This window comes from Cannabis sativa, chromosome 8, assembly GCF_029168945.1.
Source record: "Cannabis sativa cultivar Pink pepper isolate KNU-18-1 chromosome 8, ASM2916894v1, whole genome shotgun sequence".
Classification (NCBI taxonomy): domain Eukaryota; kingdom Viridiplantae; phylum Streptophyta; class Magnoliopsida; order Rosales; family Cannabaceae; genus Cannabis; species Cannabis sativa.
Genome location: NC_083608.1, coordinates 46731110 through 46747507, shown reverse-complemented (window position 1 = coordinate 46747507; position 16398 = coordinate 46731110). Strand labels below are relative to the sequence as shown.

The 16398-nt window shown below is 31.6% G+C and overlaps 4 protein-coding genes across 7 annotated transcripts; 3 read left to right on the top strand and 1 right to left on the bottom strand.

The window, feature by feature from the left end:
• Window positions 1-1557: 1557 nt before the first annotated feature.
• Window positions 1558-4237, top strand: LOC115700697 (protein LOW PHOTOSYNTHETIC EFFICIENCY 1, chloroplastic). The gene is made up of 2 exons (XM_030628327.2): window positions 1558-1701; window positions 1900-4237. Exon 2 carries the CDS (start codon window positions 1913-1915, stop codon window positions 4055-4057), a length of 2145 nt encoding a protein of 714 aa, XP_030484187.2. The 5' UTR covers window positions 1558-1701; window positions 1900-1912; the 3' UTR covers window positions 4058-4237.
• A 2451-nt stretch (window positions 4238-6688) lies between these two features.
• Window positions 6689-10888, top strand: LOC115699579 (uncharacterized membrane protein At3g27390). 2 transcript variants are annotated; one of them, XM_030627063.2, is made up of 11 exons: window positions 6707-7160; window positions 7247-7419; window positions 7926-8034; window positions 8148-8343; window positions 8439-8575; window positions 8892-9180; window positions 9311-9417; window positions 9526-9664; window positions 9766-9961; window positions 10048-10288; window positions 10379-10888. In XM_030627063.2, exons 2-11 carry the CDS (start codon window positions 7326-7328, stop codon window positions 10608-10610), a joined length of 1740 nt encoding a protein of 579 aa, XP_030482923.1. In that variant the 5' UTR covers window positions 6707-7160; window positions 7247-7325; the 3' UTR covers window positions 10611-10888. The 2 variants fall into 2 exon arrangements, with proteins under 2 accessions (XP_030482924.1, XP_030482923.1); XM_030627064.2 differs by having other exon boundaries at window positions 6689-7419.
• Window positions 10889-12957: 2069 nt separating this feature from the next.
• On the top strand, window positions 12958-14190 carry LOC115698996 (early nodulin-like protein 21). Its single transcript, XM_030626206.2, has 2 exons — window positions 12958-13634; window positions 13716-14190. The coding sequence occupies exons 1-2, from the start codon at window positions 13436-13438 to the stop codon at window positions 14036-14038; spliced, it is 522 nt and encodes a 173-aa protein (XP_030482066.1). The 5' UTR covers window positions 12958-13435; the 3' UTR covers window positions 14039-14190.
• A 30-nt stretch (window positions 14191-14220) lies between these two features.
• Window positions 14221-15335, bottom strand: LOC115698997 (protein NOI4). Of its 3 annotated transcripts, none has more exons than XM_030626209.2 (3): window positions 14963-15335; window positions 14568-14765; window positions 14221-14478 (listed from the first exon to the last, which is right to left on the bottom strand). In XM_030626209.2, the coding sequence occupies exons 1-3, from the start codon at window positions 14969-14971 to the stop codon at window positions 14455-14457; spliced, it is 231 nt and encodes a 76-aa protein (XP_030482069.1). In that variant the 5' UTR covers window positions 14972-15335; the 3' UTR covers window positions 14221-14454. The 3 variants fall into 3 exon arrangements, with proteins under 3 accessions (XP_030482069.1, XP_030482068.1, XP_030482067.1); XM_030626208.2 differs by having other exon boundaries at window positions 14221-14475; window positions 14568-14768; window positions 14963-15325; XM_030626207.2 differs by having other exon boundaries at window positions 14568-14768; window positions 14963-15317.
• Window positions 15336-16398: the final 1063 nt, after the last annotated feature.

Here is a 16398-nt window from a genome sequence, read left to right as displayed (position 1 = left end):
TCTAGTGTTCTACTGGTGTTTTACTAGTGTTCTACTGTTGTTTTGAGTTGTTCTGCTTTGTGTTTTACTGGTGTTTTATAAAAATCCAGTATTTTTAAAAAGATTTTCGTGTGACAGTATTTTTGTAAAAATTAACCTAAATTCCAATATTTTTGTAAGTTTCCCTTTATCATTCTCTTTTAGAAAACAACCATACTCAACTTCTTTGACTTCACTACACAACTTCTTTGTAAATTGGAGAATTTTCACACTTACGTTTTTTTTTTTTTAAAAAAAAAAAATAAATATTTCATGAAAAAATTAAAAAATAAGAGGAAAACAGTTTAGAGTAACCAAAAGAAGGGTAACTATTTACCTTAATACTGTTTTTTCATATACTTTTAATTTTATTATAACTTTTTTTTTAATAATTTTTCCAATAAAATAATTGTTTTGGAAAAAAAAAATCATATTTTCACATAAATTGTATAAAAATCTATAAAAAAAAATATATATATAATTTTCACTTGTACATTTGATATCTTTTTCTCCAAAGTTTACAACATATTCTTTTTTATATAAATTATCTATGGGTAGAAAGATTTTTAAAATATCTTGGTAATATGGTAAGGCACGAAGAAACAAAGGGTAAGTTGAAAAATACCCCTTTTATTAATCAATTAATTAAATTTACCTCTAATTTTATATTTATTTGAAACATACCTCTTTTTATATGTATTGTTCCCAAAATACCCTAACATAAGAGAGTCACATGGAGAGTATCTTGAAGTGACAAGGGCAAAATTGGTACAATATTTAAAAAAAAGAGGTAAAAATGGTAAACTTTAAAAAAGAGGATAAAAATAAAAAAAAGACAATATAAAAGTGTAATTTTCTGATAAACAAACTTCAATTACTATGACTTAAGGAAGACAAACAAGGCCTCCACTTTGGCCCAGAATTTTCTTTAAAAAAAGGTCATATTTGTTTTTTTTTTTTTTAATTTCTTTCCAAAAAAAAAAAATAAAACACTTCAATTTTTACTATCCGTGACTAAAGTTTACACGTATATTTTTACGATCTTGTAAACAATATCTACAGATTAAATACAAAATTGTATCAAATTCTTACGAAATTGTAAAAAGCTTTTGATCCGTATATTTGTAATTAATTGTAAATACTGCAATTTTATTTCTAAAAATTGGTAAGAGTATAATTTTTCCAAAAATGTTGATACCTCTCTTTTCTCTTTTTAAAGGAGTTATATTAAGGGGTAAGTTGAAAAATACTTCTTTAATCAATTAATCAAATTTACTTCTAATTTTATATTTATTTGAAACATACCTCTTTTTATATGTATTGTACTCAAAATACCCTGATATAAGAGAGTCTAGTAAAAATAAAAGAGAACAATATAAAAAAAAATATAGAGTGTAATTTCCTCTATATTATTAAGCCCAATAGATATAGTAAGCTATTTATTAATGGGCCGAGGGCTTGGCCCAGTGGGCCGGCCTAGTTTTTTCCCCTGTAATGGCAAAATATAGTTTTAACTAACTAATTTTAGCAAAATGAAAATACACACTAGTGTTTTTGCTCACCTTTCATTGAACTTTTCAATTGAATGGCTGAGAAAAATCCACAGCTTCAATGAGGAACAAAACCAAAACCCACTTAGAAAATTAAACACACACTTCTCTCTGCAAGTTTACATAAACTAAGGTATGCTTCCCAGTTCCCAGTCTCTTTCAATAACCAAATAACTGTGTATAGTCTCAACTCTCAATTCAAACAACAAGGTCTTGTCTTTTGTAAAGATAGAACCTTTTTACTTGAAAACTTAATATGAGAATGAAGTATACACAATTTTTTTTCTTCATGATAAGATTTTCAGTTCAGGGTTATCCTCTTTAGTTGTAGATTATACATAAAGATGCAAACTTTAGGATATTGGCCCTTAAAGGGTGACTTGTGGATAGTATCTGAATTGGGCTTTGAAAGGAGGAGCTCAAATAATGGTAGAAGGAGAAGAAAAACTATATGGGGTCTTGGGTTTTCATCATTGCTTGCTAATGATTCTAGAGGTAATGGATATGGGGGTTGTCATGGAAAGTCAAGATTTGATTTGGGATGTGGGTTTTCCAAACTTAAAGTTGGTCGCTTTTGTAAGCCTAAGAAAAATTCTTTAGGTTCTTCAGTTGCTTTGGTGTTTGCATTGGAACAACAAGCAATTGGTAGTGAATTTCAAATTGAAGAAGAGTTCAATTCAAATGGGACTTTGTCTGAAAATTCTGAGATTGATGGTAATCTACATTTGAGTTCTGCCAATAATGGTGGTGGAAAAGAACAACCAAAAAGAGAAACTGGTGTGGGCAGTGAGGGAGAGAATGGTGGTAAGGTCAATGTTCGCGAACTCGGTTTGAGTTTAGGGTTAGCTAAAACAGCAGATGATGTAGATGAGATTCTTAAGGACAAGGGTGAGTTGCCACTTCAAGTATACTCAACTTTGATTAGAGGTCTTGGTAGAGAAAAGTTACTTGATTCTGCTTTTGCTGTTCATGAGTGGCTTAAGAGAAAAAAGGAAGAAACTAATGGAGTTATTGGCCCAAATTTATTCATATATAATAGTCTTTTGGGTGCAGTGAAGCAATCTGAAAAATATGGAGAAATGGAGAAAATCTTGAATGATATGAGTCAAGAAGGAGTTGTTCCCAATATTGTAACTTACAATACAATAATGGCAATTTACTTAGAGAAAGGACAAGGTGTAAAGGCCCTTAACATTCTTCAAGAGATTCAAAAGAAGGGTCTCACTCCATCTCCGGTATCCTATTCTACAGCCTTGTTGGCCTACCGAAGAATGGAAGATGGGAACAGCGCGCTCAAGTTCTTTGTTGAGATCAGAGAAAAATATCAAAAGGGAGAGATTGGTAAAGATGGTAATGGTGATGAAGATTGGGAAAATGAGTTATTTAAGCTTGAAAACTTCACAATACGAATTTGCTACCAAGTGATGAGGCGATGGCTTGTGAGCAGGTCGAACTTGAGTACTGAAGTTTTGAAGCTTTTAATGGCTATGGATAATGCTGGGATTCCACTGGGTCGATCTGAGTATGAGCGATTATTGTGGGCTTGCACCAGAGAAGATCATTATCTTGTGGCAAAAGAATTGTATGATAGAATAAGAGAGAAGTATTTTGATATAAGTTTATCAGTGTGCAACCATTTGATTTGGCTAATGGGGAAAGCTAAGAAATGGTGGACAGCATTGGAGATCTATGAGGATTTGTTGGACAAAGGTCCAAAGCCAAACAATATGTCACATGAACTAATAGTCTCTCATTTTAACATTCTCCTAACTGCAGCTAGAAAAAGAGGAATTTGGAGATGGGGAATCAGGTTACTTAACAAGATGGAAGAGAAAGGCCTAAAGCCCGGGACAAAGGAATGGAATGCAGTTCTTGTTGCTTGTTCCAAAGCTTCAGAAACTACTGCTGCTGTGAAGATCTTTAAGAGAATGGTGGAACAAGGTCAAAAACCGACAAGCCTTTCCTATGGGGCGTTGCTTAGCGCTCTTGAGAAAGGGAAACTATACGATGAGGCTAGGCAGGTGTGGGAACATATGCTTAAGGTGGGTGTTGAACCAAACTTGTATGTTTACACTATAATGGCCTCAGTTTTTGCTGGACATGGGAAGTTTAATTTGGTTGAAACAGTGCTTAGTGAAATGAATTCGTCGGGTATTGAGCCAACTGTTGTCACATACAATGCAATCATCAGTGGTTGTGCTAGGAACGATATGAGCAGCGCAGCATTTGAATGGTTTCACCGAATGAAAGCTCACAACATTCCTCCAAATAATGTGAGTTACGAAATGCTGATTGAAGCTCTAGCTAGAGACTCTAAACCAAGGCTTGCTTATGAGCTGTACTTAAAGGCTGCTAAAACTGAGGACTTTGACCTCTCTCCAAAGGCTTATGACATGGTGGTTGAATCATCCAAATTGTATGGAATTCCTATTGATCTAAGAGTTTTAGGACCCCGACCGCCGGACAGAAAGGATACAGTGAACAAATAGGAAATCTAACCATATTTATAGTCTCAATCATTTGAATGTGAAAGTAAAAAAAAAAAAAAGAAACAATTCATTTGGTGGTACTTGGTGCCCTGAATTTGTATGATACTAGATTATTCAACCCCATATATCTTTGTACATTTTTGGCTTTGTTTATAGTGTATGCAGCTTCCTCTCATCTCATATTTGATGTACCAATTAGTCTTTTCTGCATAGTTTAAAATCTTTTGTGTACATGGATGAAAAAAGAAGCTTCTTAGTCCATATACCACCTTTCCCAGCTTGTTACAGCATCTTTTTCTAAATAAAGTTTTAAGAGTTATCTTCTTGTTAAGATAAAAGGTACCAAGTGTTTGAATCAAAATTCATGTTCCTGAATTGTGTAAAGAAAAGGGTCATCATCAAAGTATCAAAGAATAGAATATAATTAAAGAAAAAGTAAGCATTTTTAATACAAAAAAAAACAGATTAGATTATACTTTTTTGTTTTGGATGAAATAATTAATTAAATAAAGGAGATGTTTCTTGTCAACAATATCTATACTATAATGGCAGTTAGCATCAATATTTACAACTCAGTATATCTAAAGATATAGTTTTTATTCTAGAATCTGAGTCTCTGACTACATGGAAATTTTTAAATTAAAGTTAATTTTTCTCTCTTTTTTTTTTTTTTTTGACAAGTAGTGGATTTCTTTTTAATGTTGGCTGCTGTTTTAGCTCTCACAAGTGGACACTGAATAAGGTATTAAAATATTCAAAGATGAATCAATTATTGTTATCTTTACCCAACAACAATTATTATCTTGTGGAGCACAATCTTTTGTTTGTATTTAACAAACCTAATATCTAATAGTGTCATAATAACAAAAAAAAAATATATGTTTTTTAGTTTTATTTTATTTTTCACTCAAAAAGGTGATTTATTAGAAATTTAACTGGGTTGGCAAGACAGCCAGATAATCTAACATTAAATATAGATACATAAAACTTTTTGCAATGCTTTTAAGTATCATATCATATCTTCATATTATTATATATTGTAATAAAGGGTGGTTAATTAATTTAAAATAGATGCTCCAGTGAATCAGACCAAGAAGAATGATTTTGGAGAATATATGTACAAGTATAACCAGCTAATTTTCCATAAATCCCAATATTCATTTTTGTAAATTATGATTGGAACACCAAACTACCAAAGTTGTGAGCCAATAATGTTCTCAGTGGTACTTTAATGAACTTTAAACATCACAGCTTTAAATCCTCTCCTTCGTTTATTATTGCTTTGGATTGCTTTAGATAGATAATCTAGCATTGCTTTGGATATCGCGAAGAATCAAGGTTTTAAGTTTATTATTGTAGAGAGTAATTCGAGAGTGATTATCAACGCTCTTAATAAGGAGGTTTCCCGTTGAGAGATTGAGAACTATATTTCTTTTTGTTTTAAATCCTCTCCTTTGTTTGTTAGTTGTATTTTCTCGAATATTAGTAGGAATTGTAATTTTGTGGCACATAATGTGGCTAAGTGGACGTTTACCCACATGAGGTTTGATTGTATCCCGACTTTTTCTATCCCGAAACACTTATTTTATAATGACTGTGAGGTCTAATTTATTTTGATTATAATATATGTACGCTTTTAAAAAAAAAAAAAAACATCAAAGCTTTAAATACTTTTGAAGTTTGGTTTAGAAGCAAAGCTTTAAAATAAATCCCATTTTTAGTTTGTACAAATCAAATCAAATTAACCCAAAATATAAAGCATCAAACCTAATAATAATAATAATAAAAAGTCTTATCTTTTTTTTTTTTTTTTGTAGCAATAAAAGTCTTATCTTAGCTCTATGAAATTACGAAGTTATTAATGTTATTACAAAATTTACACGCAATAATAATTCCATTGTCTTTAGGGTGTTATTATCACATAAAGTGATATATATGTTTTAGGTTAAAGATGCCTAATATTCAAAATTAATCAATAAAAAATGTCACTCATCTTTTCTAAATTAGCATGAAACCAACGATATTTTAAAGTGACATCTTATAAATGTTTAAATTTATTAGTTTTAAATTTTAAATCGTAATATACAATCCTTAGTTTTTTTTTTTTTCTTTTGTCAAAATAATATATAATCCAATTTAAATTCAACTATTCATGATAAAATATCACAACTTCACAAGCAATGTTAAAAGTTTATAGTGACTTATGAAATGATGATAGTTAAGTGTTAACTCTTTTTCTTCCGTTTACAAGTCTTTCAAGAAAGAAAAATGAAAGATAATTTTACCAAAGTGTTTGTGACATATAATATTTGTGACATAAAAATGTAAAAATAATAAAATTAAGAAAATAACTAAATAAAATTATGAGTCGACAAATATTGACTCAGCACAATTTTTATTTGGAAAGTACAAATTAGTTTTGATTTTGAAGTTTCCAAGTTCTAATTTCAAATTCACCAAAATACCACAAATCTCACCATAGTTTTTTCTCTTTTTTTCTTGGAAGGTATTTGTAGTAGTTTGACATTTTCAATTTTAACCACATTATTAACTATCACATGTTCCTAAGTTTTTGTGTATACTTTTTCCAAAAACAAATAGTTTCGTAAGTGTTTTTATGTAATGTAAGTAAGGATTTACAATGTTCCTTACAGAAAGGAACAGAACCCAAGTTGCTAATGCTTCACTTTAAATTTAAGCATAAAAGAATAAATAATAAATAAATAAAAGAATAAAAAAAAAATGAAAATACAAACTAGCCGAGATTTTTCATAAGTCTTAACCATTCTTTTCCTTTTCTTTGCTTTGATTCTTTGAATGTAACTGCCCTATTTTATCCCAATTCAAGTTCAACCCTCCTAACTGTTCTCCAACCGCCGTCTCTTTAGCTAGAAATGCTTATCACCCATTTCTAATTCCAAAACATATTTAAAGATTAGACCTTTCAGATAGAAGAAAAACAAGAAGAAGAAGAAGAAGGATATATATCATATGGTCATCCAACCATTTGGTGTATTTTTCTAAGCCAAAGATTTGTGGGGACCAGAAAAAACAAATCTTTTGAGTCCTTGGTCCCAAACCAAGAGTAAAGTATCGATTTTGAGTAAGTTTCTGATGTGGGTTTTCATAAATTGGTTCTGGGTGTCTTGGTTTTCTTCCTTTTTTGGCTAAAAATGAGGTCTTTTGCAGAGAGGAATTGTAGTTAGACTGTGACATGGATATTTAGTAGTAGTGGTTGTGGTGGTGGGAGAGATCTGGGTGGAAAAAGATGGAACCTCCGAAAGGAATTTTGGCTTCTGTCTGGAACTTTATTTGCTTTCTTCCTTACTTCATTGGGCTTTTGCTCCTTGGGGGCATTAAAGGTCAGTTCTGTTTTAAGTTTTTCCTGTTCTGGAATTTTTAGCTTCCTTAGCCTTTTTCAATTTTTCTTTTTTCATTATTTGTTATGTAGTTTTAAAGATTCTTTCTGACTGAGTGCTATTTGAGGAGGAAAAGAATCTCAACATTTTGGCTTAAAGAAACTCTAGTGTTTGAATAGATTATTACCCAACTATTTTTCTTTTATCCTATACCATAATCAAAGTAGTTGATATTCAAAGTTTATATCATGTGTTATGGAACATTTTCAATATTTTATGCATAAGCCTTCATTTGTTTTTACTCAAACATTTAATTCATTTTCTTTTGCTTGAAAAGGGCTTGTATTGATTGATTTGGTATATTGAGTTACTTACTGTTATTAATACCTATTGATATTGTTTGCTGATTAGAGTTAACACAGAATTGAGTGGCAATTTCAGGTTTAACACTAGAGTATTAGAATAGATTTATCTAAATATGAATAGCCAGTTCACTTGTTTTGTTTCAGGTATCATATTATGCCCCATCATATGTCTTATCATGTCAATTGGAAACTCAGCTGTCATACTGGTTTACTGGCTTCCCCAATGTTACTGGGCCTATTATTGCATTTTGTGGTACTTTTCTTGGAGGATTTTCATCTCTTCATTCTCATATTCAACTTAAATTAACAGAGTACTTTTCTAGCATTTCTTACCCTTCTCTTTGTTTTTTCTTTTTTTATTGGTAGGGCTAAAAAATTGGGACCAGTTCTAAAGCTTTTCCTCTGCATATCCGTACTACCAGTGAGTTTGATTCTGTGGCCTGTGGTTGGTATTCTTGGTAGTATTGTGGGTGGAGCTGCTTATGGATTGTTTTCGCCGATACTTGCTACTTTTGAAGCTGTTGGAGAAGGGAGGACAAACCGATTATATCACTGCTTTTACGTATGTCTTTTCTCGACATTCTAGTGTATATTCTTATGTGAACAATTACTGTGCTGTTATTGAGTTCGATGAAGTGATATTTACAACGTTTTCAGGATGGAACTGTGAGCACCTTCAAAGGATGTTTTACTGTTATCAGGGATTTTAAAGATGTTTGTGTCCATTCATATTTCTCAATTTTGGATGACTTAAGAAAACAAGGGCCTCCTAATGGGAAATATTATGAGATCAGGTTTGCAGAGTTTACAAATTGTTTTCTGTTCAAGTCCCTTCAATATTGATCTATTATTCAAAGTAAAACCATTTACCAAGTCAACAATAGACCTTATATAGCATGTAATTCACGAGACTAGTATGCATAATAGGCTTAAGTTTTCTTTAGTAGCTCATATAATAAACATGTAGTAGAAAAGTATTTCATTTATGTTAGAATTTTATTTTGCATTATTTGCTCTTGTGGTCAATTGAGTGATTTTTGTGCTGATCTGCATTATGATGAAGATGAGCATTATTTCCTTCACAAAACTTTCTTACACTACATTTTGCAGATTGCTCTATCTTCCTGGTGCTCTTATAGCAGGAGTCCTTGGTTTCATGATCGATATGCCAGTGATATCAATGCTTGCCCTATTCAAAAGCATTTACATGCTCTTTAAGGGGTGGCATCGTTTGTTTCATGACCTTATCGGTCGGGAAGGTCCTTTCTTGGAAACAATATGTGTGCCATTTGCTGGCCTTGCTATCCTACTTTGGCCATTGGCTGTTGTTGGAGCAGTAATGGCTTCCATTTTGGCCAGTGTCTTTATTGGTGCTTTTGCCGGGGTTGTTGTTTATCAGGTCATTCTTTTATCTCTTATATGGCTTTTTGGTACTCTCTTTATCTCAGTTCAAACTACGATAATAGTTTCTACTTTTGCTACTAATGTTCAAGAAGACATTAGCTGACTATATGGATTTTGGACTGCAGGAATCCTCTCTCTGGTTCGGGCTTCGCTATATTGTTGCATCGCTGGCAATATACGATGAATACAGCAATGATATTCTTGATATGCCAGAAGGGTCCTGTTTTCCAAGGTTCTCCTAATAAGCACCCCCAGATATTTTTTTAATGTTTATGATGTATTATGTACTTGATTGACCGAAATGAATGAGCATTATTTCACAAATTTTTCGTTCTGATAGACCTCACTACCGAAAGGAGTCTTCATCACACAATGCTGCCCGCACCTCATCCTTATCTAGGGAGAGTGGCTCTTTCAAAAATCCACCCTCTCGAACAGCTTCATTCAATAATCCCATGGTCGAGTTAAAGCCACTTGAGGTAATGTCACTTTTTCTCAATTCGGTGCAACCTTATTTAGTCTCATTTCGTGCTTTAGGTGCTCAAACAATGTGTGTTTTTTGTTCTTTTGATTACCACAGCTTCTCGATAGCTTATTCAAGGAGTGTCGACATCATGGGGAGATTTTGTTTTCTGATGGAGTAATAACTCTTAAAGACGTCGAAGAAGCTAGGTCTAGCAAGGATAGCAGAATTATCGGTGTTGGCTTACCGGCTTATTGCCTTCTTCAGACACTACTGCGGTCTGCAAAGTCAAATTCTGTCGGTCTTTTGTTAAGTAAGTCAAACTCTTCTCTTTTCATATCAGCTTTCACTTCAGTTGTTTTTCACAAGATATAAACAAGGCATATTCTGTTAATATAGGTGACAATACCGAGCTAACGAGCAGAAACAGACCAAAAGACGCCGTCTTTGATTGGTTTTTCAATCCATTAATGATCATTAAGGAACAGATTAAAGCAGAAAATCTTTCTGAAACAGAAGAGAACTACTTTTGCAAATTGGTTCTATTGAGCGGTGACCCTTCAAGGTTAAAAGATGCAAATATTGGTCCCCCACCAGAACCAGAGCGTAAGCGAGCTGAATTGGATGCATTAGCAAGAAGGTAAAGCTGGAAAAAGCCCTCTTTTAACAAATCATTCTGATCTTGTGTCACTTTCATTATGGTTCTTCACTATCATATCTTTCTTTCTAGGCTTCAAGGAATCACAAAATCAATCTCAAGGTATCCAACTTTTAGGCGTCGCTTTGAGAGTTTAGTCAAATCATTATCGAACGAGCTTGATACGAATGGAAAGCAGTTAACGATCCAAAGATCGAAGAGTGCCTTCGCGAGAATGTTTAGCCAAAAGTCCTTTAAGAAAACAAGCAACGACGTGTCTGATCAAGAGTCGCAAATAGTTGCCAGAGATGTGGAAATCGCATGACTGAAAAACATAGAAATCATCACAATTGTTTCACTTCCAAATTTTGTATTCTTAGTGCTTTTTGATTGTTTACATTAGATACTGATATGATTTAACTTCTTGTTGGCGATGATGCTAGCTAAGAAGAATGTATTTGTATGCAATATCTTGTATAAAACTCTAATTTGTATCACCAATTCACCATCATAGAAGAAAAAAAAAAAAAAAGCAAAGTTGCTTACCCTTGTAACATCAGCATGAATTATCTTAGTAAGTATTTTAATTTACTCAATTCTCAATTCAAGTCTCACAAGTCGGATTAGATTACCGAAAAATAAAGTTGTATGAAATTTTAAATATTTTTACGATTTTTAAAAAAATTTATTTACAAAAAAAATACAATTTTTTAATTTTTTTGTATTATTTTTAGTCATAATTTTGTTGATTTTTGTTTTTTTTTTATATCATTTATACGTTGTTTAGATATTTTTTTTTATATTTTTTTTTTGACAATGAACTTTCATTGAAAATACTCAAAAGTTTATACATAAAGAAAAGATAAAAGATCCTACTTTAAATCAAAGAAGAAGGATCTCCTAAAAAATAATCAACAAGACTCGAAAGATTTATTAGGTAGCCCAATGCAAGAGATCAATCCAGTGCAACCACTAAAGCTACATAAATTTAGCTGCTAATCTGTGAACCTCCCTACAAAACCAAAGAAAAAATAATAATAATTAGAACATATTATACTAATGAAAATAATAATAATAATAATAATAATAATAATAATAATAATAATAATAATATTAATGTAATAGATAAAATAAAAAAAAAAAATAGAAACTTATCTCCAACTCAAAAACTCGAAGAGATGAAAATATATTTCTTTTTACATTTTTAAGAAATTTTTACAATCACCAAAGCCATCAATCATCATCCTCAACCAACGAATCTTACCAAACAAAACATGAAAGGGAAATTTGAAATTATATGCATATTAGGGATTAAAATTGGTATCCTAATCTAAAACTATACATAATTTGTAAAGGGAAATTTTATTTACACCCCAAAAATTTCTAAGTACACCCCATTTTAATAATTTTTATTTTATATAAAATTTATATCTTTAATTGTACTAAGTATTTTTAACTTTTTTCTTCGAATTTATATTCTTAAAAAATATACCTATCAAACAAAATTATATTATATTTTAAAATTATGACAAAAAAATTAAAATAAAAATTTATACGAAATTTTCTTAGAAAAAAATAAAAAAAATATATACAGGAGTTAGAAAAAATTATGAAAATAAAATTAAAACAAGTACTAAAATTAACATAAAATAATGTGAGGAGAAAATTTTAAAAAAGTACTTAAAGTAATTTTTAAAAATTATTTAAGTTTATATTTTTTTTAATAATGGGGTGTATTTATAATTTTATGGGGTACAAATATAACTCCCCATTTGTAAAATGGGATAACTTTTACTTAAACCCAATTTTACCCCCCTCATTTCTAAACTGACTCTCTCTCTCTCTCTCTCTCTCTCTCTCTCTCTCTCTCTCTCTCTCTCTCTCTCTCTCTCTCTCTCTCTCTCTCTCTCTCTCTCTCTAGCGTTTGAAATTGCACCACCACGATTCCCCACTCGAACGAAGAACCCACCGAACCCACCACCCCACGGAGGGAACCCATCCACTGAGCACGCGACGAGCCTTTCCCCTTTCGGTTTTTTAATTTTTTTTTTCTTATTGATTATGGTGAAAATGTTGTTAGTTGATAGATTTAGGTTGGATATGTGCATTCTTGATTAGATCTAGGGTTAGATGGAGTAGATCTAGGGTCTGTGATCTTTCTGGGCAAGAAAATTCGATTTTCTAGTTTGATATGAGCTTGAAGATGAAGGCCTGATGCATGGCCCGATGGTCCGATGCATGGCCCGATGTAGGGCCCGATGGTCTGATGCCATTTTGGATTTTTTAATTTTTTTTTCTATTTATAGGACTGGCCCGATGGGCCCGATGTAGGGCCCGATGGTCCGATGCATGGCCCGATGTAGGGCCCGATGGTCTGATGCCATTTTGGATTTTTTAAATTTTTTTTCTATTTATAGGACTGGCCCGATGGGCCCGATGTAGGGCCCGATGGTTGGCCCGATGGTCAGATGCCCATTTTGGATTTTTAAATTTTTTTCTATTTATAGGACTGGTCCGATGGGCCCGATGTAGGGCCCGATGGTCGGCCCGATGGTCAGATGCCCACTTTATTTTTTTTAATTTTTTTTCATTTTATAGGACTGGCCCGATGGTCAGATGACTGGTCCGATGGGCCCGATGTAGGGCCCGATGCCCACTTTAATTTTTTTAATTTTTTCTTTGTTTATAACAAAGAGAGAAGAAGAGAGTGGGGAGGCGGTAATGTAAATGGGGGTATTTTAGGGATATTCTAAAATGTGTCATATCCCACAAATATTAAATGTTATGTGTTTTAAAAAAAATATTAAGTATATGTAAGTATAGAAAATCAAATTTCCCACATGAAATGACTATTATGTCCATGACAAATGAGAGCTTGTAATAGCAGCCAGTTCGTGACCCCCATGATCCCATGATATTATTTCCCCACGTGTCAAAATGTTACTTACATTGATCTTTATTACTAAATTAGAACAAACCCAACTCAGACCTCAAGTAAAAACCTCCCACTCATTCACTCAAATAACTTCCCACTCACTTAAAAAATAACCAACTCTTCATTATATATAAACCCATTTTTACAATTACCACAATTCTCACACTCAAACACATCTCCATCCTTGTTAAACAAAACTGTGTCGTTTTGAGTTGATGATGATGAAAATGGCTTTCAACTCATCACCTCTCTTCTTCTTCTTCCTCTCTTTATTTTCTCTTCATGTTCTCAATGTCGTTTCTTTCGAATTCGAAGTTGGTGGAAATGAAGGTTGGGTCGTACCCTCTTCAAATGAGACCAATATCTTCAATAATTGGGCCTCAAAAAACAGGTTCCAATTGGGAGACACCATTGGTAAGTAAAGTACCCTTAAACGACATAATTTTTTCTTGTCGTTTTTTCCACTAATTTTTCTTGTTCTTTGTTTTGTAACAGTTTTTAAGTACAGAAAAGACTCAGTAATGGAGGTAACAGAGGAGGACTACAAGAAATGCAATTCTAGTCACCCAAACTTCTTCTCCAACAATGGTCACACACTCTTCAAACTCAACGAAACTCACCCTTTTTACTTCATTAGTGGGGTTTTTCGTCACTGCCAGAAGGGTCAACATATGATTATAAAAGTCAAAACTCCAGAAGAATCTCCATCTGATGGTGGTGGTAGTGGTGGAGCCTCCTCTTCTGGTTCAGCACTTGGAAATGGAGTCTTCTTTTTTCCTCTGTTTTTAATGTCGTTTGCTGCTTTCGTTGTCGTTTAATTATATAGCTAGCTAAGTTTGAATCTTTAATGTTATAAGTTGTTTTTTCTTTCTTGCTAGTATGTAACTATGTTCTTTGTTATTCGGTTTATAATTTAAATATATTGAATATTTGAAACACATAAATATATATGAACTAATCAATTTCATAACCTTTTTGTCCTAAAATTAATATTACTCAATAGAAGAAAACATGAGAAGGGTTTCCCAATATATATTATGTGTAAAATAACAAAGAGTTTAAAGCATGGAATAATCATAAAATTACAAAGGAAAAAACAAGTATGTAAAAATAGTAAGTAGAAATAAACACATGATCGTTGGTTCATTCATTCATTCATTCCTTGCTCTGCTCTACTCTGCTTTCAATGGAATTATATCATATCAAACACCTTTCTCATTGTTTTGGGTTTTGATTAGAAACAACAAAACCATTTCTTCTGCATCAGAAAAACAAAAATTGAAGATAAATATACAAAAATAAAAGTAGTAGTTTATAATAATAACAATATATATTGATTGATTATACCGTAGGGGGATAATCATAAGTGTCTGCCCCAGGAGGTTTTTGATCATTTCTTTGAATTGTATTAGTTGAAGAAGGATTGCCATTATTATTTGATTTCTTTTCATCTCTAGCTTTGCTAAATATGACAGTAAATCCTTCGGCTGAGGCTGGGTTATTCACATCCCATTCTCCAAATTTTGGCAACGGTCTACCCTTATCCTGCTGCATCACACATTCATATGCACAAATTTATAATTATAACATAATTCTATAGTTCATGACCCCAAAAAAACAAGCCAACAAAAGTGCAATAATTCTGAAAAGATTGATTGATTTCTTAACATGGAAACATACATGTATAATATAATAAGAACAAAGATTGATTGATTGATTTAATTTGGATGAAAAGAAATTACCGATGCCATTAGGGAACGTCGCAGGGGCTTGTATATCTATAATATGTAAATATGTATTATTAAGTAATTATTCTTGGTAAGAATATTGATAGAGATTGAGGCAAAAGAAATGAAAGGGTATGTGGAAAAGAGAATGAGGATTATTATAAAGATGAAGATGAATATTATGACGATGAAGATTAAGAATATGAAGATTGTGATGATAAAAATGAAGATTATGATTGAGTTGGAAAATGAGAGAAGAGAGAAAAGAGATAATAGTTAATGATAGGCGAGTATTAAGGCAAGTCCATAGACGTTAGACCAAATTATGTCTATTATTTATATATTTATCATAAACAGTTAGGTGTGTTTCTTCTACAGCCTGCCATTTTTTATATATAGGTGCTTTTTTTTTTTTTCTTAATTATATTATCATCAACTATGTATACGTACCTAAACATTGTGCTCCCCACACACACATACAAGTACAAAAAAAAAAAATATGTATACCATTAATATTTTATATAACATTATGATAACGTGCGATAATTTATGGTTGAATGTTTTCGAATCTTTTGTTCTATTTTTGGCTAGGATTAATTTGTTTGTATTTTCAGGAAAAAATAAATAAAAATTGGTTGTCTTGATTTGTTCTATTTAACCACCTTAGCTTATCTATGTATATAGGATAATAATGTATATTGAAAGAATGAAAGGTATGAGTGACTTTTGTAGCAAAGGACTATAGGTGTCATAAAATTTAATATTTTTATTTTTTAAATTAATTTTTATTTTGTCTAGGAGAACAAAATTTTTGGGTCTGCTCTTATAAAAATTAAGATTTCTTGTTAAAAATTGGTGTCCATGTTAAATTTATTAAAATTTAACATGTCAACTAATTTAAATTATATTAAATATATTAACTATTTTTGTTAACTTTATTAGAGATTTAATTTTTTTATAAATAAAAAATTAATTGACGTGTCAAAATTTAATTGGTTTAACAAGAAATCTTGATTCCTTTTATAATAAATATATATATCTTATTGGAAAATTCTACAATGCACCCCCTTAAAATGGATATATTGATGCATCCCTATTTGTTTTAGGATCCGAAATAATTTTTTAGTCAAATTTTTTCTCATGGTCATATACGTTATAGTTATTTAAGACACCCTGTAAAATTTTAAAAAATTCGAAAAAATTTAACGCGCCGAAAATTACGTTCAAACAGTGTGTTGTACGCGTGACTATTTTATTTTACACCCGTGTAAAATAGACTGTTTGAACATTATTTTCTATATTGTAAATTATTCCGAATTTCTCAAAATTTTGTAGGATATCTTATATAGGTATAACATGAATATGAAAAAAAAAAATTAGATTAAAAAATTCTTCTAGATGCCGAAACAAGTTAAGAGTGTATCAATATATCCTTTTAAGAGGGTGTATTA